The 23,263-nt window shown below is 38.3% G+C and overlaps 1 protein-coding gene and 1 long non-coding RNA gene across 2 annotated transcripts in view; one reads left to right on the top strand and one right to left on the bottom strand.

The window, feature by feature from the left end:
- The first annotated feature begins 1,173 nt into the window (after window positions 1-1,173).
- On the top strand, window positions 1,174-19,793 carry LOC130455630 (uncharacterized). Its single transcript, XR_008913715.1, has 2 exons — window positions 1,174-13,962; window positions 18,846-19,793. It is a non-coding gene; the product is annotated as an uncharacterized LOC130455630 (long non-coding RNA).
- The window catches only part of LOC130455629 (G-protein coupled receptor family C group 5 member B-like), a 28,599-nt gene continuing 25,052 nt past the window's right edge, over window positions 19,717-23,263 (bottom strand). Inside the window, exon 4 of the mRNA XM_056806565.1 lies at window positions 19,717-23,204. Coding sequence (XP_056662543.1) covers window positions 23,160-23,204 — 45 coding nt within the window. The 3' untranslated portion in view covers window positions 19,717-23,159. The remainder of the gene's footprint in view (window positions 23,205-23,263) is intronic.

Raw genomic sequence — 23,263 nt, 5'->3', positions numbered from 1 at the left:
ATACAGTACAGCATAAATAATGTTAATTTGTGGTTTTCCAAGTCAGGTTTAAGCCAAGGACATATTTATATTTGAGATTTACATCCCTGGCCTAGAGGGGAGAGAAAGAGACAGACAGACAGACAGACAAATACAGACACACACAATGACTTGCTCACGGTCACACAGCCGGTATGTGTCAGGGGTAGAATTCTGGTCTTCCAAGCTCCAAGGCCAATTCTCATTTTACTATGCCATGTTGTTTTTCAGTTGTTTTAGTTCTATCTGACTCTTCCTGCCCCAATTTGTGCTTTTCTTGGCAAAGATACTGGAGTCATTTGTGCCATTTCCTTCTCCAGTTCATTTTACACATGAAGAAACTGAAGCAAATGGGGTTAAGTGATTTTCCCAGGATTGCACAGCTGGGAAGAGTCCAACGTAAGATTTGAACCCAGAACTTCTCTCTCCAGACCTATTCCTCTATCCATTGAGCCACATAGGCTCTCCTCTTGGGATTTAAGAGAAAACTGGTTTTAATTATAAGTCAAAAGAGCTTGCCTGTGAAAATAGTTTATTAACTTTTGTGCACAGGCATTTTGACATCTATTTATTAACTTTATTTGCTTATTCTTTGGCAGCATTTGGGACTAAAGAGAGGAAAGGCAATTACTTACTATGCTACAACACAGGGGACCAGGGAGGTTTGGGGCAGGGAAGTATTGATTTAATGAAAAATACTTTTTCTCATTGACCTTTTCACATTTGAAGTTCCAAATTCTTTTCCTTTAGCCTCTCTCTCCCTTGTCCATTGAGAAGCCAAGCAATATCATATCAATGTGAAGTCATGCAAAACATATTTTCATATTAGACTTTTTTTTAAAGCAAGAAAAATAAAGTGAAAAAAGTATGCTTCAATCTGTACTCAGAGTTCATCAGTTCTCTCTCTGGAGGTAGATAGCATTTTTCATCTTGGATCCTTTGTTATTATCTTGGATCGTTGTATTAATTAGAATGTCTAAGTCTCTCATAATTTATCTTTGTTACAATATTGCTGTAACCATTCACACAGTTCTCCTGATTCTGTTCACTTCATTTTGCATCAGTTCATGTCTTCCCAGTTTTTTCTGAAAACATTCTGCTTATCTTTATTTTTGTGTTTTTAATATATTTTTATTTATTTTGTTAAATATTTCCCAATTACATGTAATTTTTTTCATTTTTTAAATTTTGCATGTCTTTTTAAAAATAATAATTGATTAATTTACCTTTTAAAATACTTTCCTATGTTTCCATGATTCATTTTTTTTCCCTCCCTTCTTTTCTACTCCCTCCCAGAGCCAACAAACAATTCCACTGGGCTGTATAAATGTTGTCATTTGATACCTATTTCCATATTATTCATTTGTGCTATAGAGTGGTTTTTAAAAATCTCTGCCTATGAATAATTCTTCTATCTACTATGATAGTGAAAACAATTTTTAAGAGCTACAGATACTATTTTTCCATATAAGAATATAATCAATTTGACCTCACTGAAGCCCTTAAAAATTTTCCCCCTCTTTCTTATTTACCTTTTTACAGTTCTTTTGAATTTTGTATTTGGAAATAAAATTTTCCATTTAGTTCTGATCTTTTCTTTAGGAATGCTTGGAAATCTTCAATTTTGTTAAATGGCCAAACTTTTCCCCGAAAGTATATAGTCAGTTTTGATGGGTAGGTGATTTTTGGTTGTAGACCCAGTTCCTTAGCCTTCCAGAATATCATATTCCAAGCCTTCTGATCCTTCAATGTCAAAGCTGCCAGATTCTGTGTAATCCTGTAATCCTGATATCTGAATTGTTTGTTTCTGAATGCTTTGCAGTGTTTTCTCTTTGGCCTGGAAGCTCTTGAACTTGGCTATAACATTGCTGGTAGTTTTCATTTGGGGATTTAATGCAGGAGGTGATCTGTGGATTCTTTCAATATCTATTGTGCCCTCTTGTTCAAGAATATCAGGGCAGTTTTGTTGGATAATTTCTTATAATATGTTGTCAAGACTTTTGTTCCAGGCTTTCAGGTAGACCCAATTATTCTCAAATTGTCTCTCTTGGATCTGTTTTCCAAGTCAGTTGTCTTTTCAATGAAATATTTCATTTTTTAATTTTGCTTTATTAATTCTTGCTGTCTTGTGATATCATTAGCTTCTACTTGCCCAAATCTAGTCTTTAAAGACAGATTTTCAGCTATGATCTTTTGATGTTCCTTTTTGGCTTGATCTATCCTGCATTTTTCATGGATATCAGCAGGTCAATTCTGGTCTCCAATTTGCTTATTACTTAATTTATTTCTGTACCTCTTTTTCCATATGGATAATTTTGTCTTTTAAGCTGTTATTTCTTTTTGTATTACTTTAATTTCTTTTTCCCACTTTTCTTTCCATTTTTCTTAAGATCTTTCTTACTTGGTTCTTGAACTCCTTTTTGAGTTCCTCAAGAGTTTGTGACCAATTTCCATTTTTTTTGGAAAGTTTGGATGTATTTGCTTGTCTGTCACTCTCTGCTATTTTGTATCTGTATTTTGCTCTTTTTCTCCATAGAAATTATCCAGGATCAAGAACACATGTGATACCCAGAGGAATCACGCATCTCCAATGGGAGGGGTGGTGGGAGGGGGAGGGGAGGAAAAGAAAATGATCTTTGTTTCTAATGAATAATGTTTGAAAATGACCAAATAAAATAATGTTTAAAAGGAAAAAAAATAAATGAATGCTACATATTGTTATGAGGAAAAAAAAAGAAATTATCCAAGGTCAAGAGCTTTTTTTTTTTGCTGCCACTTATTCCTTTTACCACTAGTAGATTGGGGTTCCTGTATGTTGATTGTTTCTTAGCTTCTGTCTCACAGGGCTTTGCCTTGTGACTATCTTCATTGCTCAGTCAGAAGCCTGAGTGAGGGCAAGTAAATCTGTGATGTTTTGTGTAGCATGCTTTAAAGCATTTTGCTCTGAGGCTACCTTTCCAGTCCTTGCTGCCTTGTCTGTGGCCAGCCTTGTTTCTGCCCAAGCTCTGTGCTCTGCTGCCCAGGCTCCATGCTCTTCAGCTTCAAGACTTAAGTCGGGCTGCTAAGGCCTTGCACTGCCTTCAGGGGTTAGTCTACGGTGCTTTCAGCCACCCTCAAGAATTTAGATTGCTTGGCCTTTGCTCTGACTCTGGTGTGGGACAGGGGTGATAAGCTTGCACTTTGATAAGTGCAGTTTCACCTCCTTATAGCAGTGGGAATTCCAAAACACTGTCTACCTCCAAGGCTGAGTCCAGTGGGGAACCCCTTTACTCCATATGATTTTGATTTCTGTCCTTTTGAAATACTTTGTAATAATCAGTTGGAAGAAGATTCAGAAGGCTCTTGCTACTATGCTGCCATCTTAGCTCTGTCTTTCTGTAAAATATTTTTAAGCATTCATTTTTTTTTTAAACCCTTACCTTCCATCTTGGAGTCAATACCGTGTATTGGCTCCAAGGCAGAAGAGTGGTAAGGGCTAGGCAATGGGGGTCAAATGACTTGCCCAGGGTCACACAGCTGGGAAGTGTCTGAGGCCAGATTTGAACCTAGGACCTCCCGTCTCTAGGACTGGCTCTCAATCCACTGAGCTACCCAGTTGCCCCCTAAGCATTCATTTTTTACACATTTGAGTCCCAAATTCTCTCCTTCCCTCTTGCTCTTCCTTCACTTTTTGAGGAGGCAAGCAATAGTATATTGATTATATATATGAAGTCGTGTAAAACATTTTCATGTTAGCCATGTTGCAAAAGAAAACTTACATACAACACAATACACACATACACACAAATAAAAAAAGAAAAATAAAGTAAAAAAAATATAGTATTGTTCAACAAATACTCAGAGTTCTCCAGTTCTCCCTCTGGGGAAGGATAGGACTTTTCATCTTGGGTCCCTTGAAACTGTCATGGATCCTCTTCTTGGTCAGAGTAGCTCAGCCTTTTATAGCTATTGTTGTTTGGTCATTTCATTAGTGTTCAACTCTTTGTGATATCATTTGGGTATCTTGGCAAAGATACTAGAATAGTTTGCCATTTCCTTTTCCAGTTCATTTGACAGAGGAGGTAGACTTAAATGACTTGCTTAGGGTCACAGAGCTAATAAGTGTCTGAGACCATATTTGAACTTAGAAAGATGAGTCTTCCTGTCTACTGAGCCAGCTAACTGCCAAAATTGACCATCCTTAAATATTGCCATTACTGAGTACAGTGTTCTTCTGGTTCTGCTTACTTTACTTTGCATCAGTTCATACAAGACTTCCCACATTTTCTGAAACCATTCTGTTTATCATTTTTTATAGTACAGTAGTTTTCCTTCACAATTAGATACTATAAATTGTTCAGCCATTCTCCAATTGATGGGCATCCCCTCAATTTCCAAGACTTTTCCTCACAAAAAGCTGCTTTTAAACCTTTTGGTATAAATAGGTCCTTTTTTCCTTTTGTAAGAATTTATTTTTCATATACTGTTAATTCCTATATATTCAAGAAAATTACCATGTATTCTTCTGTTTGGAATCTGAGTCAGAGATATAATTTAGTCTGTTACTTTTTGCTTTTCCTTTGTCCTTGGAAATCCCAAAGAATGTCTTCCTTTTAAACAGAATTTTGTTAATAAATTAAGGTGAAAAGGGTTCTTTTCTGGTGGACATAACCTGTCTGCTTATGGACATGGAAAGGGGTGCATAGTCTGATGGACCACCCCTTAATTATCTATCACTAATTAAAAATGTCTTGGGATGTTCAAGGGACGGGCTCAATAATGAGCTAAAAATTTAGTCATCTTGGAATAAGAGAGCCATAGAGACCTATATGACTTTATTGGTTTTGATGCTGGCCTAACCAATAAACTTTATATAATCAATAAACTTATATTCTTACTCAAAAGTCAGTCTCTTGAGATAACTTTAATCATAACACACTTCTTTGATCTTTTTGGAACACACACCTAGCACTGGTATTGCTAGATCAAGGGCTATATATACATATATTTATAGCATTTGAGGCATGGTTCCAAATTGTTCCCTAGAATTGTTGGACTAGTTCTTCACCAACTTCACCAACACTGCATTAGGGTTCTGATTTTTTCCATATCCTCTCCAGCATTTGTCATGAGTTGTGAGGTTTCTGGTGTCCTCCCAATATAAGCATGCATCTCCCTTTTACAGATAAGCCTCAGGCCTTGTTCTTACCCAGTCAGAAGGTGAGGTTAAATAGCAAATAGGGGTTCAGAATAGTACATTTTCACAATGTAAGATGAGCTATGGCTAAAGTTGAGCAATTTTTGTCAAATGATGAGTACTTAACCCGAAAGCTTGAATCTTTGAGTTTATCAAATACTAAATTCCTATGATCTTTTTTTTTTAACTAGTACTAATCAGTTTTCTGACAATACATAATTAATCAAAATTTACTAGCATTTAAGCCATGTTGGGAGGAAAGGCACACCATCACCCACAACAACACATTTAATAGTCTGCATTGCTGAAGTCTTTTTGTATCCACTTTCAATATTTCAAATCCAATGTAATCTTGTTCCAGATTTCTGCTGGATGTGAGATTTCTTTTTTTTTTTTTAAACCCTTACCTTTCATCTTGGAATCAACACTATGTATTGGTTCCAAGGCAGAAGAGTGGTAAGGGCTAGGCAATGGGGGTTAAGTGACTTGCCCAGAGTCACACAGCTGGGAAGTGTCTGAGGTCAGATTTGAACCTAGGACCTCCCATCTCTTGGCCTGGCTCTCAATCCACTGAGCTACCCAGCTGCCCCCCAGATGTGAGATTTCTATCTTGGATCAGCAGCTCAAACCTCCAGGAACCAGGAGGAAAGAATCTAATCCCTATGGTCTTTTGATAGTATATATTGTGATCCACCACTCTATTTCTTAGCCAATACCAGGTTGTTTTGATGATTATGGCATTGTAATACAGTTTGAAATCTGGTACTGCTAGACTGATTTCCTTCACCTTTTTTTTTTCATTGTATCCCTTAATATTCTTGACTTTTTGTTCTTCTGGATGAATTTTGTTATATTTTCTAGCTCTATAAAATACTTCTTTGGTAGTTTGGCATGACAGCAAATAATCTAAATAGAATTATAAATTTTAATGTACTGACTTGACCTACCTATAAGCAATTACTATTTTTTTCTCCAGTTGTTCAGACCTGTCTTTATATTTGTATGAAAAGGGTTTTGTAATTGGGTTCTTTTACTCCCTAGATTTTTTCTTGGCAAATAAACTCCCAAGTATTTCAGAATGTGAGCAGTTATTTTAAGTGGAATTTCTCTTATCTTGTTTTGGTGGGTTTTGTTGGCAATATATAGAAATGCTAATGATTTATGTGAGTTTCTTATATATCTTGAAACTTTGCCAAAGTTGTTGATTATTTCAAGTACTTTTTTAGTTGATTCTCTGGGTTCTCCAGGTATACCATTTTATCATCGGCAGAGTTTTGTTTCCTTGTTATCTATTCTAATTCCTTCAATTTCTTTTTCTTGTCATTGCTATTGCTAGCATTTCTAATACTGTAGCGAATAATAGTGGTCATACTAGACATTCTTGCTTCACTCCTGATCTTATGGGAAAGGCTTTTAATAAAGTATTCCCATTACAAATAATGCTTGCTTTTGGTTTTGGATAGATACTCCTTATCATTTTTTAAAAGGCTGTATATATTCTCATGATTTCTAGTGTGTTTTTTTTTTAATAGGAAGGGGTGTTGTATTTTGTCAGATCGTTTCTGCATCTATTGATATCATATAGTTTTTATTTTTGTTATTTACATGGTCATTTATGCTTATAGTTTTCCTAATATTAAACTAATACTGCCTTCCTGATGTTAATACCACTTAGTCACAGTGTATGATCTTTGCACAAATTGCTATAATCTCCTTATTAATATTTAATAAACATTTTTACATCAGTATTCATTAGGGAAATTTGTATATAATTTTATTTTTGTTTTTGTTCTCCCTGGTTTAGGTATTGAAACCTTATTTGTATCAAAAAATCAATTTTGTAGAACTCCTTCTTTAATAGTTTGTCTATTACTGAAATTAATTGTTCCTTAAATGCTTGATAGAATTCACTTGTAAATCCATTTTATCTTGGGGATTTTTTCCTTAAGGAGCTTATTTGTGACTTTCAATTCCTTTTTTGAAGATAAAGATACTTAAATATCTATTTGCTCTTCGGTTAATCTGGGCAATTTATATTTTTGTAAATATTCACCTATTTTGCTTAGATTGTTTTTTACCAGCATATATTTGGGCAAAATTGCTCCTGGTAATTGTTTTAATTTCATCTTCATTGGTGATGCATTCAAGTCTTTTCAGTTTCAACACTGGTAGTTTGGTTTTTCTTTTTTCCTTTTTTATAAAAAATCAAATTAAACAATGGTTTATCTATTTTATTTGTATATTTTCTTTGTATTTATTTTTGAAGTAGCTTTATTCGATATTTGCTCGTCTCAGCCAAGGTCCCAGCCATAAGTGTATCTTGGGGGTGGGTTATTTAGCATAAAACCAACTCTTAGTTTTATTTATGAGTTCAGTAGGGTTTTTTTTTTACTTTGAATTTTATTAATAATCTCTCCTTTGATTTTCATGATTTCTGTTTTGCTGTCTATTTTTTAATTTGTTCTTTTTCTAGTTTTTTAATGGTATGTACATCATTGATTTACTATTTTTCTCTTCTATTGATGTATGTGTTTAGGAAAGGTTTTTTTTAAATGATTTTATAAATGCACAAATATAATGTCAGGAAACTCCAGTCTCTGCGACATATCAATATTTATTTTGTGATAGGTTTGAACTTGTTAAAGGGCACAAAGATTTTAGAAAATAGAGTGATTGGTGAGTTCAACCAATCAGACCAAAGGAGTCCCTTGATGGATGATGGAGAGTCCCTTGATGGGTGGTGGTTATAGCTGTAAAATTAAAGTCCTATTGGTCCCCCCCCCCAAAAAAAAAACTGTGGGAAAAAGAACACTGGAATTGAAGTCAGTGGAACTGGAGTCAAATCCCAGCTTTGTGCCTATGTATTATTATGGCAAGTTAGTTCATATATTGAGGACTCTGTTGCTCTAATTCTAACACAAAGGGGTTGTACAAGATGATCTTCCAATGCCTCTCCAAAACTAAATTTCTCTAAGTTCTATGTGTTACAATGAAAGGTTATAACTCCTAATAAAGGGGGATAATTTTTAAATGCTGCCTACTTGGCATAAAACTTCGGTCTTTCCTCTGCTCCCTTGTTGGCCAGTCATATTCTACATTCTTGAGTTTACAGGATAAATATCCTTTGGGTGAGATGTAACTGTTTTGAAAGATGTATTGTTGCCATCTTTGGTAGCCAAAGGCTTTACTCCCTGCAATAGGATTTGATCTGCTTCTGGGTTTCTGTCCTAAGTCCCTCATGCAGATGGTGAACCTCTTTCCCTGGCAATGAAGGCCTGGCAGCCATGCCACCTGAGGTGCTAACATGTCCAGGTAGGGAAGAAGCAGGTCACACCTCATGTGCCAGTCAGCTGTGGGGTCAGGTCTTTAGAGGCTACTGCACCTCCAGCCTGAGCAAATAGGGAATCTCAAAAACAAAACAAAACAAAACCCATACATTGACTATTATATTAGCTTAAAGGCTAAGTAGACTAAAATTACTACAGATCACATTTCCAATTACTTGACCATCTTGTTAGGGCCAATACATTATTGTTCTAGGTGTTTATCCATCAAAACATTTTACTAATAGTGTTGTATAAAAATCTGATTACTAATATTCAAATCTGTTTGCTTTCACTTTTCAGGTGGATCTACTTACAGGCTCTCCTAACCTTTATAAGACAGATTTGATAGTTTTGAGATAATTAACTCCCTCCCTCCCCACCTGACTGCACACTGCACCAGGATCATTTTAACTACTTTTTAATTTGTTTTTAGTATTTCCCCTTTGGTCTCTAGCTGGACAGCAGTGCATTTCTTTTGGAGCCGTCCAGAGGTCTCCCTGAGGGTGAGGGTTCACTCCATCTAGATGTGACAATCTCATCAAGTAATGGAGATGAGAAGCACTGTGTGCTCCAGCCCACATGCATAGGCATCACACAGGGTTCTGCCATAGCACAGAGATTTGTTTATTATATAGGTTGGTGATTACATACTTCTTTGGCATACAATCAATTTTCTATATATATGCTTCTATGATAATAAGACACATAGCCTAAGGAGATGATAGTCAATGAAACATTGTTGCTATAGATGAATGACATAAACAGGGTGATCTAGAGGTTAGTTCTCCCATTGTTACTTTTGGTCAGCTTTCACAATCAATCACAATTACTTAGGAGATGGGTAACAAAACATTTCATAGCTAGGTACAAGGTTAGAGGGCAATTTAATGACAGACCAGATTTGGGGTTTTCCTCAATTTACAAGTTCTATTTTTCTTGTGTTACTTTAAAGCACCTGGCAATGTTGCCTGGTTTCTATCTATAAACAGAATTCAGTGGAGTCTGTCTTGAAGGTGATTGATGTTCTTGGCTTGCCTGGCTTGTAATGGGAGTGAATGTGGCTCTGTGAAGAAGGAAGGGAGGGGGGCAATAGGTAGTGATCTCTAGGTTTTAATTCTGTGAATGTAATCTTTTAGGGTAATTGTCTGGGAGGAATTAAGGTGGGATATATGTGTATTGATAAGTATTTGCTCTCATATTATTTCTCCTGTATTGGGGAGAGAATAATAATCATAACAAGTCCATTAGTAAGGGAAATTAGAGAGAAAGAAGTCACAGAGGAGGATCAGTGAGGGCCTCATTCTCTGGGGGGTTGCCTTGCAGACCCCATTTCCCCAGACTGTGACCTTGTCAGTCAGCCAGGGTATGATGGCCTCCAGCAGAATTTGTTTATTTTAATATTTTTTTCTTTTAAATGTCAAAAATAATTTTCATTAGGACCTATTGATTTTATAAAAGTTGCTCCTGGATATCTCTCTCCTTCATCTTCCTTTCCTTTCACCTGACTCTCTATCAACTCTCACTTTTAAAAAAAATTAAGAAAATAATCCTTGCCTTTTGTCTTAGAAGCCATTTGAGAGCAGAAGAGTGATAAGGGCAAGGGAAAGGGTTAAGCAATTTGTCCAGGGTCATACAGATAGGAGGTGTCTAAGGCCAGATTAGAACCCAAGTCCTCCTAGATCTGGTGCTCTATCACTGTGTTACCTAGCTGTACTAACTTACCCTTTTATTTATTTGTTTGTTTATTTATTCATATCTTATTTTATTTCTTAATAAAAAATTTCCACATAAGTTTTTTCCAAAGTTATATGATCCAAATTGTCTCCCTCCCTCCTTTTCCAAACCCCTCCTAGAGTTGGCAAGCAATTCAATCTGGGTTATGCATGTATTATCATGGAAAAGGTATTTCCATATTGTTCATTTTTGTAGGTGAATAATCTTCTAAAACCAAAACCCCAAAATATATGCACAAATAAACAAATGAAAAATTGTAGGCTTTTATCTGCATTCTTATTCCAACAATTCTTTCTCAGATCAACTCATTCTTTTAAAGAAATAAGGAAAAATAATCATGACAATGACTGCAACTGACAAAATATGCAACATGTTGCTTCCAAGTTCCTCACCATAAGGTAAATGAGATGAACTCATCCATAAAACGGAAGCAGAGAGAAGAATGGATTAAAAGCCAGAATCCTGCCATATGTTGTTTACAAGAAACACACATGAGACAGAAAGACACAAGAGTAAAGGGTAAGGGGATGGAGCAGAATCTACTGGGCTTCAACTGAGACCAAAAAAAAAAAAAAGCAGGAGTAGTAATCATGATCTCAGATAAAGCTAAAGCAAAAATAGATCTGATTAAAAGAGATAAGGGAGATAATTATATCTTGATAAAAGGCATTATAGACAATGAAGAAATATCAGTACTTGACATATATGCACCAAATGATATAGCATCCAGATTCTTAAAGGAGAAACTAAAGGAGCTTAAGGAGGAAATAGATAACAAAATCCTACTAGTGGGGGGACTCAACCTTCCCCTATCAGAACTAGATAAATCTAATTTTAAAAAATATGAAAGGAGTAAAAAAAGGGAATGAAATTTTAGAAAAATTGGGTTTAAAAGATAGCTGGAGAAAACTGAACCAGGATAAAAAAGAATATATCATGCTATCCACATTAAGAGAAAGAACTATGGGAGTAGAAATACAAAAGCAAAACATATGGCATCACTTATTACATATATGTGTGTGTGTGTGTGTGCGCGTGCGATTTGGGGTTTAGACTTTAAAAAATTACTATATAACAACAATGAATCATCTGGAAATGGGTACCAAGTGATAACATTTGTATAACCCAGTGGAATTGCTTGTCACCTCTGGGAGCAGGGAGGAAAGAAAGGAGGGAAAGAAAATGAATCATGTAAGTATGGAAAAATATTATTAAAAAGGATATATCTTCTTTTCAACAGCACATGCTATATATACAAAAATTGACCATGTACTAGGGCATAAAATGAAATCACAACCAAATGCAGAAAGGCAAAAATTATAAATGCAACTTTTCCAGATCATAATGCAACAAAAATTATAATCGATAAGGGTTCATGGAAAAGCCAAGTTCCTCACCTTTTAGAGGAAAAGAGGGAAGTACATTTCATTCTCTTTTCTATGGGACCATTATTGGTTTCTTTTCTATTTAGACAGCTCTATTTATATGTGTACACAGCATTTTTATTTAGGTTGGATCTTAACTGCTATGTCAGGCTTGTCTCTCCACTTCGAAACAATTCATGTCTTGGCTTTTGAACCCTCTCCATTTGAATTTCAGCTCTGATTATTAGGTTGAAGTAGCCTCTATTTATGCTTTGGTGCTTTTTTTTTCTTTCTGGTGGTTAATGGAAATGTTCATCCCAGGTCACAGACTGAGCTCAGAGGAAATAATGGCTGTAATCATTTAGGTATTGTTATCATCTTATTACTATGCAGAGTTGTAGTAGTCCCCACCTCACCACCCTCTCAGCTGTTCATCTGGCTCAGTATTTCTCTGAGCTTTTCTCTCCTTACACCCCATCTTGAGTTGGCTTTGTTATTGCCCACAGAGGGGCATGGAGACATGCAATAAGCAAAATGTGGCAACTGTCTTTCTGCCAAAAACTAAATGTGAAGTTACCGTTTTTTTTTATTTTTTTCCTTCGAAACATCCCACAGAAGCCCACAGTAGAACAAAGAGATATAGGGGGGACTACATACTGCAGACTATTAGCCAAAATGATTTTTAACCTCCTGTGTAAAACTGGATGAATCAAAAAATGTAAACAGCTTACAGAGTGGGAGGAATCACCTGGAAAATGGAAGAAAAATGTTTTTACCTATCCATAGTTATTAATGTGGGCATGCCTTGGTTAGGGCCTTCATGGCAGTTATGAACCAGGGAAAGAAAACAGCTTCATTCTGAGGGCAAAAAGTTTTTCAACTGGGAGGCAACAAACAATTCGTAGAAATGATTTGTAGTTTTATCCCAGAATCCATCAGTTAATTTCGGGGGGTGTTGAACTTGAATAGGGGAAAAAATTATATCTTTCTTTTCTTTTTTTTTAAACCCTTACCTTATGTCTTATAATCAAATATTGGTTCCAAGGTAGAAGAGTGATTAGGCTAGGCAGTGGAGGTTAAGTGACTTGCCCAAGGTCACACAGCTAGGAAGTGTCTGAGGCTAGAACTGAACCAAGGACCTCCCATTTCTGGGCCTGGCTCTCAATCCACTGAGCTATCTACCTTACCCCTATTTTCACTCATTTTTTATTTCCTTTGTAATTTCATGTATTTAATTTTATACATTTAAAAAAATTCAGGGGCAACTGGGTAGTTCAGTTTGTTTGAGAGTCAGGCCTAGAGATGGGAGGCCTTGGATTCAAAGCTGGCCTCAGACACTTCCTGGCTGTGTGACCTTGGGCAAATCACTTAACCCCCATTGCCTAGTCCTTCCTGTTCTTATGCCTTGGAACCAATACATAGTATTGAGTCTAAGAAAGTAAAGGTTTAAAAAAAAAACCATTATTCAAAGAAAAGGTCCCTAGGCTTCACCCAAATGCCAAAGTGGGGTGATCCATGACACAAAAATAGTTAAGAACATGATTTTCCAGACCCTCTTTTCTAACTGTATAGAAAACTAGGGGAGCAGCAAAAGCAGTCCCTTCCTATTCATCACTTCTAAAGCTATAACTAGGAATTTCATCTTGAAGCAAATTTATTTGGGGAAGGGACCTCTGATGAAGGTTAAAGTAGTTGGAAGATAGGCGTCATGGGAATTGAAGAGATTGAGGACCTGGAAGTCTAGGGTGTTTGAAGAGGGTAGGAATCAGGGTCAGTTAATTATTCATTTGTTGGAGAGGGGGATCTGGTCAGTCAAGCAGTCAATAAACACTTATTAAAACCTACTATGGATAAGTGCTGGGGACACAAGAAGTCAGAATACAATCTTTGCCCTTAAGGAACTGGGATACAACATGCAAACAAGAGATAGACAGAATCAGTTGGCAATAATTAACAGAGAAGGTACTAGAATTAAGCCTTCCTTAACTGAGATTTTAGCTGGGACTTGAAGGAAGCCAGGAGGTACCCCCAGAGAGGGAGAGGATTCCTGGGGAGACAGCCAGTCTAAATGCCCAAAGGCGTGAGATGGAGTGTCTAGGGTAAGGAGTCACTGCTCTTCTCTACTCCCAAGGGGAGAAGGTTGAGTGTCCCAGGGCTCAGCTTTATGGTGAATGAAAATTAAAGGGGAGGTAGCTGCTGAATGATGGTAGCAGACTCTGAAAGTAGAGGTACTGGTAGGGGCAAGAGCCTGCCCATTCCTGTATCTGTCCCCTGCATGTGAATTGAAGAATGAGAGAAGATGCCATCAACCTTCTTCAGGGGAAATACTAGGAGAAAGGAATGGGTGAGTGGAGAATGAAGGAGAATCTGATGATAACCAAGGAGGGTTCCAGGAGTCACAAGGGTTAAGAGCCACCAGCATATTGCCTTCATTGCCGATTCCCCTCCCCTCCTGCACCCCCAATCGGTACTGCTCCGTGCTCTCCTGCTTCTTCAGGCCAAGTGAAACAGGCCTAGGCAACCTGGGGAGATGTGATTTTTTAGGGTGGGACAGGACAGTACTAAGGCTGTGTGAGGGATCAAGCCAGTTTGGCAACTGGAATGGATGGGATGAAAGAAGGAGGCACCCCACTCCCCAGAGGTTGGCATCTGCAGGTCAGCTTACTCAGTGTTAGCTCTGATCTGCTCATCTGCGATGAGATATTAACACATGCTTGTGATAAAGAAGCATTGCTGGACCTTTTTGAACTTCATCAGAGCAAGGAGTTTGTCTTACTAAACTGTGTCTCCCCTAATGCATAGCACAGTCCTCTGCATACAGCAGTTATTTGTTTAATTAGTCCCACTCTCCATGATTCCATGCACAAGGGCATGCCAATAGTATCCATGGGGTTTTCTTGACCAAGGTATCATCTTGTCTTCCTGATTTCAGGCCCAGCTTCTATCCACCGAGTCTTCTAGACATTTGATCACTAACATTTAACAATAATAATAATAACAAATAAGAACAACATTTAGCTCATCCTCAAATTTTTGGGGGTGTAAAAGACCCATGTAGTGTTAGCATTACCCTATTAATAGAACAGCAGAATGAAAGGAGGCCTGTCCATGGTGTAGTGGAAGGAGATCTGGGCCTAGTCTAGATCAGTCCTTCATGTTAAGTAAATGAGGCCTAGTTAAAGTCAAATGATTTGTCAGAGGTCACACCATAATAAATTAGCAGTTAGAACTTGGAAGCCTTCTGAATCAAATCCAGGACTTTTCCTGCTCTACTCAACTGCTTTTCTGATGTGTTTCTTCTTCACTTTTCTGGCTTCTCATCCTCCTGTTTCTTAAAAGTGCTGGTCCTCAATATTCTGTTCTTTAGTTTCTTCTCTGCTGGAGATCTTGTTGGGAATCAGGGCAGCTGATAAATGCTTGGCTTGCATTAATAATAATTTCCTTTGTCAAAGGCAGAGAAGGGAATTGCTCTGCTGGACCTGGTTCTGCTCAATACCAAGAACATGATTACCAAAGTAGAAAGGACAGGAACATTGGGAGGAAGTGACTATTTCAGATTATATTACAAACAAAGGAGAAAGCAGTCAGTTTGCTGCATTGCTCTAGATGTAGGGAAAACAGATTTCAAAGGGTCAAAGAAAAGATAAGTAGCAACTCAAAACCTCGAATTCTAGAGGCAAAGTTGGCCCAAGAAGTTTGGGATGTTTTTGAGATGAATATTCTGACAACATAAATGATTCCAGTGTGGAAGGGAAAACTTCATAAAGAGACCAACATAAATGAACAGAGAACTCACAGATCAAATGACAGTTGATTTTTTTTAACCCTAACTTCTTAGAATTGATATTGATACTAAATATCAGTTCTATGGCAAAAGAGTGGTAAGGGCTAGGCAGTTGGGGTTTACTGACTTGCCCAAGGTCACCCAGCTAGGAAGTGTCTAAGACTAGATTTGAACCCACAACCTCTTCACTCCAAGTCTGGGTCTTTATCCACTGAGCCACCTAACTGCCCCTCATAGTTGATTTTTATTTGTTTTAGGTGATGTAGTCAGTTTCCATGTCCCAAGGTAGAAGGTATGATAAAAGTAGACTAGCTAAGGAATACCAAGAACCCTAAAACTTAAAAAACCTATCTAAATTTGGCATGTCTCACTCATAACCACAAAAAGAGTAAAAGTTGCTTCTTCTAGAGCGAGAGGAGCAGAGCCAGGAGAACATTGTACACAGAGACTAATACACTGTGGTATCATCGAACGTAATGGACTTCTCCATTAGTGGCAGTGTAATGTCCCTGAACAACTTGCAGGGATCCAGGAGAAAAAAACACCATTCATAAGCAAAGGATAAACTATGGGAGTGGAAACACTGAGAAAAAGCAACTGCCTGAACACAGAGGTTGAGGGGACATGACAGAGGATAGACTCTAAATGAACACTCTAATGCAAATACTATCAACAAAGCAATGGGTTCAAATCAAGAAAACATCTAATGCCCAGTGGACTTACGCGTCGGCTATGGGGGGTGGGGAGGAGGAAAAGAAAATGATCTATGTCTTTAACGAATAATGCTTGGAAATGATCAAATAAAATATATTAAAAAAAAAGAAAAAGAAAAAAAAGTTGCTTCTTCTGGAGATCCTACATTTTTTGACATTAGAAGTCTCTAAGTGGAAGCTGGATGATCACTTGAAGGAGGCATTGTAAAATGAGATTCATGTATCAGGTGGGACTAGATCTGTGATAGCAAACTCAAACAGAAATAAGGTCTATAGGACTAAGAATCCCCGTGGGCCACATACTGACTTAATTTTAAAATGTAATATTATCTATGTTTTATTATGTTTTTATTTATTTTGTTAAACATTTCCAAATTACATTTAATCCAGTCTGGGGTTTATTCAGGAGTGTTCAGACCTTACATTTGACACCTCTAGACTAAATGATCTCTAAAATCCATTCCGGTTCTGATTTTGCAATACAGCAGGGGGTCCTTATCTGCAGTTTAGGTTTGTTGTTTCAGTTATCCATTGTCTACCTGAAGTATTGGAGGTTGGCCTGCAGTAGCAGTTTCTTCTGGTTCATATGTGTATATTACATATGTCTATATTTTGTGGGGAGGTGGAAGGCCCTGGAGCAAGGGGGCAGGATGGGGAAAGAGAGAGCACATACATATTGTGGGGTGTGAGAAATCAGAGGGGGTCATATCCATGACTTCACCCATCAAATGTATCATCTGAGGATGTGGGGCCCTATTGTGTTCAAATTCACACATTCATAGTATGAGGAAGTAGAGGTGTCCACATTGCCACACCACTGGGAAATTCCTTGTAACAATATGCTTCTAATCTTTCTCTGAAGAGATTTTCTTTTTGACCGTGACTTAAAAATTGGTTGTGATTCTTTGTATCTCTTAAATGCAAAAAAAAAAATTAGATGTAATCTTAATTTGCCATTCATTATCCTTCTCCATTTAAAAATTCCCCATTGCTCTGAAGCCAAGTTCCAATTCTGTAGCTTGGCAATGGCTTGAAAATAAATTTCTTTTAAATAAAGTGCAAGTCCAAGTATGCTATTTTTGCCTATATTTTTGTATATAAGAAGAAAAAACTGGGGCTTGGTTAGACAGATGTGGAAATGCTGGCTGGATCCATGGTGTTGCTTTGGTGGATTAAGCTTCAATTTGAGGGGGAAATCCCTAGTTTTTATAAGCTTATAAAGACGACTGACCAGAAACTGAGAACCAATCTTTACACCACATCTGGAGGATTAGTGTTTGTGTTAGACTACTTTAACTACATGATGGATAACAATGTTTAAGATGTCCAAGAAAATGTGGTAATTCCATTAACTTAAACTCACAGAAAAGAGCTGGGTAGGAACTTAGTGGTGGGTCTCACAATAACTTCAAGAGACTCCATCAAAAATGCAGGGAAATGAAGACCCGTAAATCACAGTGGCCTGGGCCAACTCATTCTTTTCCCAGCTTGTCCTCTCCGTGTAGTGATTCCCAAAGGCAAAGGCACCTTCAGCATCTCAGAGTTAAGGTCAAGGTTAAGTTGTTCTGGTCAGTTAGCTCAGTGGGCTTGCCTGTGCTATTATTAACGCTAATGTCAAGGCTCTGAACTCCATATAGGGCCAGGGCATTTGGACAGGTTAGAGAGCAGCACCACTGACCTATGCCTCATAGCCATGGTCCATGCCCATGACAAACCCAAGACAGGTTCACCTTGCATTCTGCAGGGGTACCAGACAGTGCTGGGTAAAGGTAACTAAAGCATAATTCCTTCTTACAATGGGAAAATAAATACTCTGTCTTTATAAGCAGTGTCCTCATCTGCAAAGAAGGGCATACAGAAAGTTTTCTGTATTAACAACAATGAGCAGGCAAAATGCTATCAGAAATAGACTAAGTTAATTTTTAGCTGGGCTTCATTTCCTCAGACGGTTTCTTTCTTTTTATTTGGGAGGGGGTATCTATTTGGGATTGGTTACTCTCACAAACAACCCAATGCTCTGTCTTTAGCTGTCTTTCCTGTTTGGCAGACCAGGGGAAATCACCTGGATCACATTCTTGCCCAGACGGTGACATCCAAGAAATGAATCTCCATTGACCTTGTTGTTGTCCATAGCGATACCCTGATTTTGACTCTTTGCCAGTAAAGGAAATGTGTTGAGTTGTGAAACTGAAATCTGCCATAATATTTCAGTAAAACTTTCCCAAAGCTTCACGACCTGAAAACAACACTTTTGACCTTTACTTGAATTGAATCTGGGAAACCAACTCAGTTTGGGGTTTTTGGATGTGATGATTAAAAAACAAAAACAAAAACCAAAAAACCAATGACAACAAAACAAAAACAAACAAACAAACAAAAAACCCTTTACCTTCCATCTTAGAATCAATACTGTGTATTGATTCTAAGGTAGAAGAGCATTAAGGGTTAAGCAATGGAGGTTAAGTGACTTCCACAGGGTCACAAAGGTAGAGGGTATCTGAGGTCACATTTGAACCCAGGACCTCCCATCTCTAGACATGGCTCTCAATCCACTGAGCCACCAAGCTGTCCCCACTGTAAGGATGTTTTAAACTTTTGATGTAAACAGTCAATAAAATTCCCAATCCCAAAGCATGAGTCTACCTTAAGAATCATCTCTTATATTTTTAGTGTTCTTGTTAGAGTGCTTTCCCAGAGCATCTTTTTAAATGAGTCTACTTTCTGTTACAGTGAAATGCAAGTTAGAGGATGAAGAGGAGCCTCCCTATCCATCACCTGAGGCAAACACCACTACCCAGAGCAAATAAATGGCATCTGTCTCTTGTATTCTTAAGTCTTGGATGTAAAAGTCATTTGGATGCTGGCAAAATGAAAACAACTCTCTATGCAAGTGTAGTTGATTCTGGTCAAACTTACTTTGATTATTCTCTGGAGCTTTCCTGGGTAATCTACTCTACCTGCGAGAAAAACCCCAGTCTGGAGTTCTTGCAAACAAGGCATTTCCCTTTCAGTCATTGGTGGGGATGATCCTCTCCCTGGTCACAAAACTGCTTCTGAAACGCACGTTGACACGGGAGCTCTAGAGGCCCATTCCCTAATCCCAAAGGATTTTGTAATTCAGTATTATCAGTGCACTATTTTCTGGTTCTCTCTAAGCATTCCAATCAGTTTTCCCACCTTTGGGGAAAGACTTAGCTGATTTTTAAACTGAAACCTGGGATTTTGGTTTTTCTCTACCTTAAGCCACAGATAGTCTTTTGCAAGCATTTGTCCATTTTAAATTCCTTCACTACTCCAGTAGTTCATTTCAAAGGAGAATCGTTTTTTGGGGGGGTCATGACAATCCTTAACAATTGATCAGAACCTACAGTAGTGCAAATGCAAGTAACCAAAGGAGGAGGTCAGAGTGAGTTTCCAGCTCAAACCACCAGGCCCAGGAATATCCCGGAGTGATGTTAAAATGCGTACCAAGTCTACAGGCAGTCTCAGATTCGTAGTATCTGAGGTCCCTGCTTCTGAAGGACTTGAGAGGAGCCATAGGGCCAGATTAGGGAGGAAAATGTTGTTGTTAGGCCGTGTTAACAAGTTACAACAAACAGTGTATGTAAATAGTAAAGCCTTTATTTTTTGTTAAGAACAGCATTTTGAAAATAAAACATATCTGCCCATGCTTTACAACCTTCTTAATTTGTATTCTTATATACAGCCATTTATGGTACACACTGATTGTCTCGAAAATTCTTTAAAGGTGTTCTTTGTAAGTATGCAACGGTCAGCAGCGGGGAAGGACAAGGGAGGGAGGGAGAACATACATTATAAAACACACATTAATATATTTAATAAATATATATTATCTATCAAAAGTGAGCTTCTGCTCTTATCAGTTAATAAAAAGCACCTGCTGGGTAATCTTGTAAGCTGGTATAATAATAGTTGAATCTTTTGAGTATAAAAGCTACAATGTTCCCTTTTTGCACAGCTTTTTGGTTAGGCCTGAGGCACCTAACTCAGCTATCACCCACCAAGAAGAGCTGGCCTGGTTCATTCTGAGTGAAAAAAGATCACCCCCCTGGACAATACAGCGGTACCTTTTTCCAGAATCAAGGGGGTGCACGGAAGCCACAGCTCTATCCAATTTCTCTTAAACCAGGGAACAGCCATGTGTGAAATACTGCAACATTTCATCCCCAAGTTTGAGGGTGCCATGGGGTTTTGGAATTGCTATTTGCTGCCCCAACCCACTCCCCATCTGCGGAGCGGTGAAAACTGGGGTGACTCCAGCTTTGCACCAAAAAGGGACATGGTGGCTTTTATGGCCCCAGAGTGCCTTCTGCTAACTTCACGCTGAGAGATTAGAATTTGTGCTTATAGTTACTGTGTGTTTTAATCATGGACGTGCTACTTGTAGGCCATTTTACCCAAAGTTAAAAAGCAAACACGTCTTGTTTACACAAATAATAAATGGAGGTGCCATAATAAACAGAGATGCTTTGTCACACTTTGCTTTCTGGGGCAGTTGCTATCACAGACCACGGCCAGCAAAGATCTTTGTATGAGTCATGTGAGGTTATTAGGAAAACAATGATCCTCTCTTTTCTGGGATTACTCCTCCACCCCAAATGACAATTTATTAGCTCATTCTCCATCTTCAAACCCTGCCAAAAACAGAACCTTAAAAACACATCTGATAACTGGCTGAAATAAAATTGTCCGTGGACTATAAACACTTTCATTTTTATTGTAGCGAATGTTACTTTCCAGCAGTAGCATTTACAAAGAGAAACCACTCCTGCCATCTAGGCCATAGTCACCTTAGACATTTTGATAACAGCTTAGAGGAAAGTTACATCGTTAATGGTTCCTTTTGGAAAGTGAGACTTTTTTTGCAGGCAAATGTCACTGATGGCATTCTACAACTCCAAATGACTTCATAGAGCTGGGATAAGTAACCATTTCCTGGCACAAGAATGTGTAACACTTGTTTTTAATTGGATTAGACTGAGGCATTAGGAGATTTCATTTTTATTCTTTTTTAGAATAATGGGTTCTGCATGCAACATCCCACCCCCCTTTTCCTAACGTCCCCCCTCCCCCAAATATATAAAATTTCCAAGCCATCTAATAATCACCGTCCCAAACACACACCAAGGGCTAAAGTCAGGTGTCTGGTTGTCTAAAAGCAAGCGCATGCTCCCAGGGCTTATATTGGAGATGAGATATGATGGGGGCAGGCACTCTCATGCCATGCTTTCTTTTCACATGCATGGCACAAAGGGAAATGAATTTGCAGAGAGGGGGGAAATAAAATAACTTGCAAGATGGATCACGGCAAGAATGGCAATATCGATCGATCTCATTTCCCCCAGCGCTGTGCAGAGACAGGGTGGAGGGTTTGTAGGGCACAGCCAAAGATCAAGTGTAGAAAGAATCAGAGGTTTGGTTATAATTATTCAGCATAGATTTATTCAATTTATAGAAGTCAGTGACTGTTTTTTCCCCAACCATTGACCTTTTCCATGTTCTTTGTGGCTTACCTTTTTTCTTTCTTTTTTTTTTTAAAGGCTAGAAAATAGAATAGATTTCTTATAGTTTATGCAAAAGAACCCATCATCTTGTATATATCCAATACTGTCAGGTTAAAATCTTGCTTTAGGTATTTAAGAAAGCTGTGGATCATGTTGGCTAAACAATGAGGAGACCATGATGCTTTTAATGTTGGATATGTACTAAATAAATGTTAAATCATAACGGGATGATTTGCTCAAGACAGATGGAAACTATGGCAGAAGTAATGGGTTTTGAAATAACCATTTTCAGAGAACTTGCAGTTAACCAAGATTAAAACATCTAACAGACTTCTCTTCTCTACTCCAAAGCCCAAAGAACAAACAAAAAAATCCACAAACAAAAATGTTCCTCATCTCGGAGATCCTACTAGCTTGATATAAAGAACAGAGAAGTTCCTTGCACTACTAAGCAGTAGGACTTCTTGATACACCATCTTATGGGACTCTGGGAAAGCCACATCACACAGGTCAGCAGCAAACCTGCTATGGCCCATTCCTCTGGCTTTCTGAGCTGGTGGCCCCGTCGGCACATTTGGAAACAAAATACAGATAAATCAGAAAAAATGCTTATACACCAGTTTCTCAGGTCGGCTTCTGGGGATGTGGGATGGGAAGGCTTGATAACACTGAGAACTTCAGGCAGATTCCACACGACACAGGTCATGTCTACCCCAGGCTCCATTGTGGGGCCCTTCTCTTCCCATATTTGCAATATCACAGGCATGGGGCATATACAACAAACACTAGTCCAACTCTGTGCTAAATGGGATCCATGAACTAACAACCAGATACTGTGCACTTCTTCAGAATGGGAGGTGGGGGAGCCTTCACTAATGGTGTTTCTAGCATTTTCACAGGGAGTGCAATGCTTCTCTCAACATTAACCAGGGCCTCCCACCCTCAGTAAAATGCCCCATAATCCAAGTATGTCTGCAGATACACACTCACGAAACTGATCGCCAAATGACTCTCTCCCTCTCTGACCCCCTGAAACACAGAAACCAACTGGCAAACCAAGTGGCAACGCTCCTCTGTACCCTTTAGAAATACAGCGCCAACCTCAAGAGGAAGGCAGCCTGGATCTAATACTTGCCACTGGGAGAGGTCTACAAGGAAACCTGGACTCAAAACAAACTGGGCCCGCTCAGCAGTCACTGGGACTTTGGTTCTTGGACACTTGGAGGATGCCGTCTTTCCCCAGTTGCATTTTAAGAGTGAGCCTAAGTCTACACGAAATTAGCTTTGCTTTAGTCTGCAAAATTGTTGGTTGGTTTGGTATTGTGTGGGTGGTTATTAGCTTATCAGTTCGCCAGTGTTCACATTTACACGAAACCCCATTATCTGGGATTCTGAAAGCTCCAGGATGAGCGGTGACTTTGTTCCGCTCCTTGTTATTGATTTCTCCCCAAGAAAGACTCAGCCAGGGAATAATATCTGTAATAGAGATTCTTATTCTCTGGAACTTTGTAAAAGCCTTTCACCAGAGGTGTCTTCCAGTGTAACTTGGCGGAGCAGTTGGGATCTGGAAATAAGGATAACAAACCCATAACTATGAACTCGATGCTTTCCCAAAGTCAACAT

Source organism: Monodelphis domestica, chromosome 7 (genome assembly GCF_027887165.1).
Source record: "Monodelphis domestica isolate mMonDom1 chromosome 7, mMonDom1.pri, whole genome shotgun sequence".
Taxonomy (NCBI): Eukaryota; Metazoa; Chordata; class Mammalia; order Didelphimorphia; family Didelphidae; genus Monodelphis; species Monodelphis domestica.
Note: the sequence above shows the minus strand (reverse complement) of the source record. Positions and strands in the feature narration are given on the sequence as shown.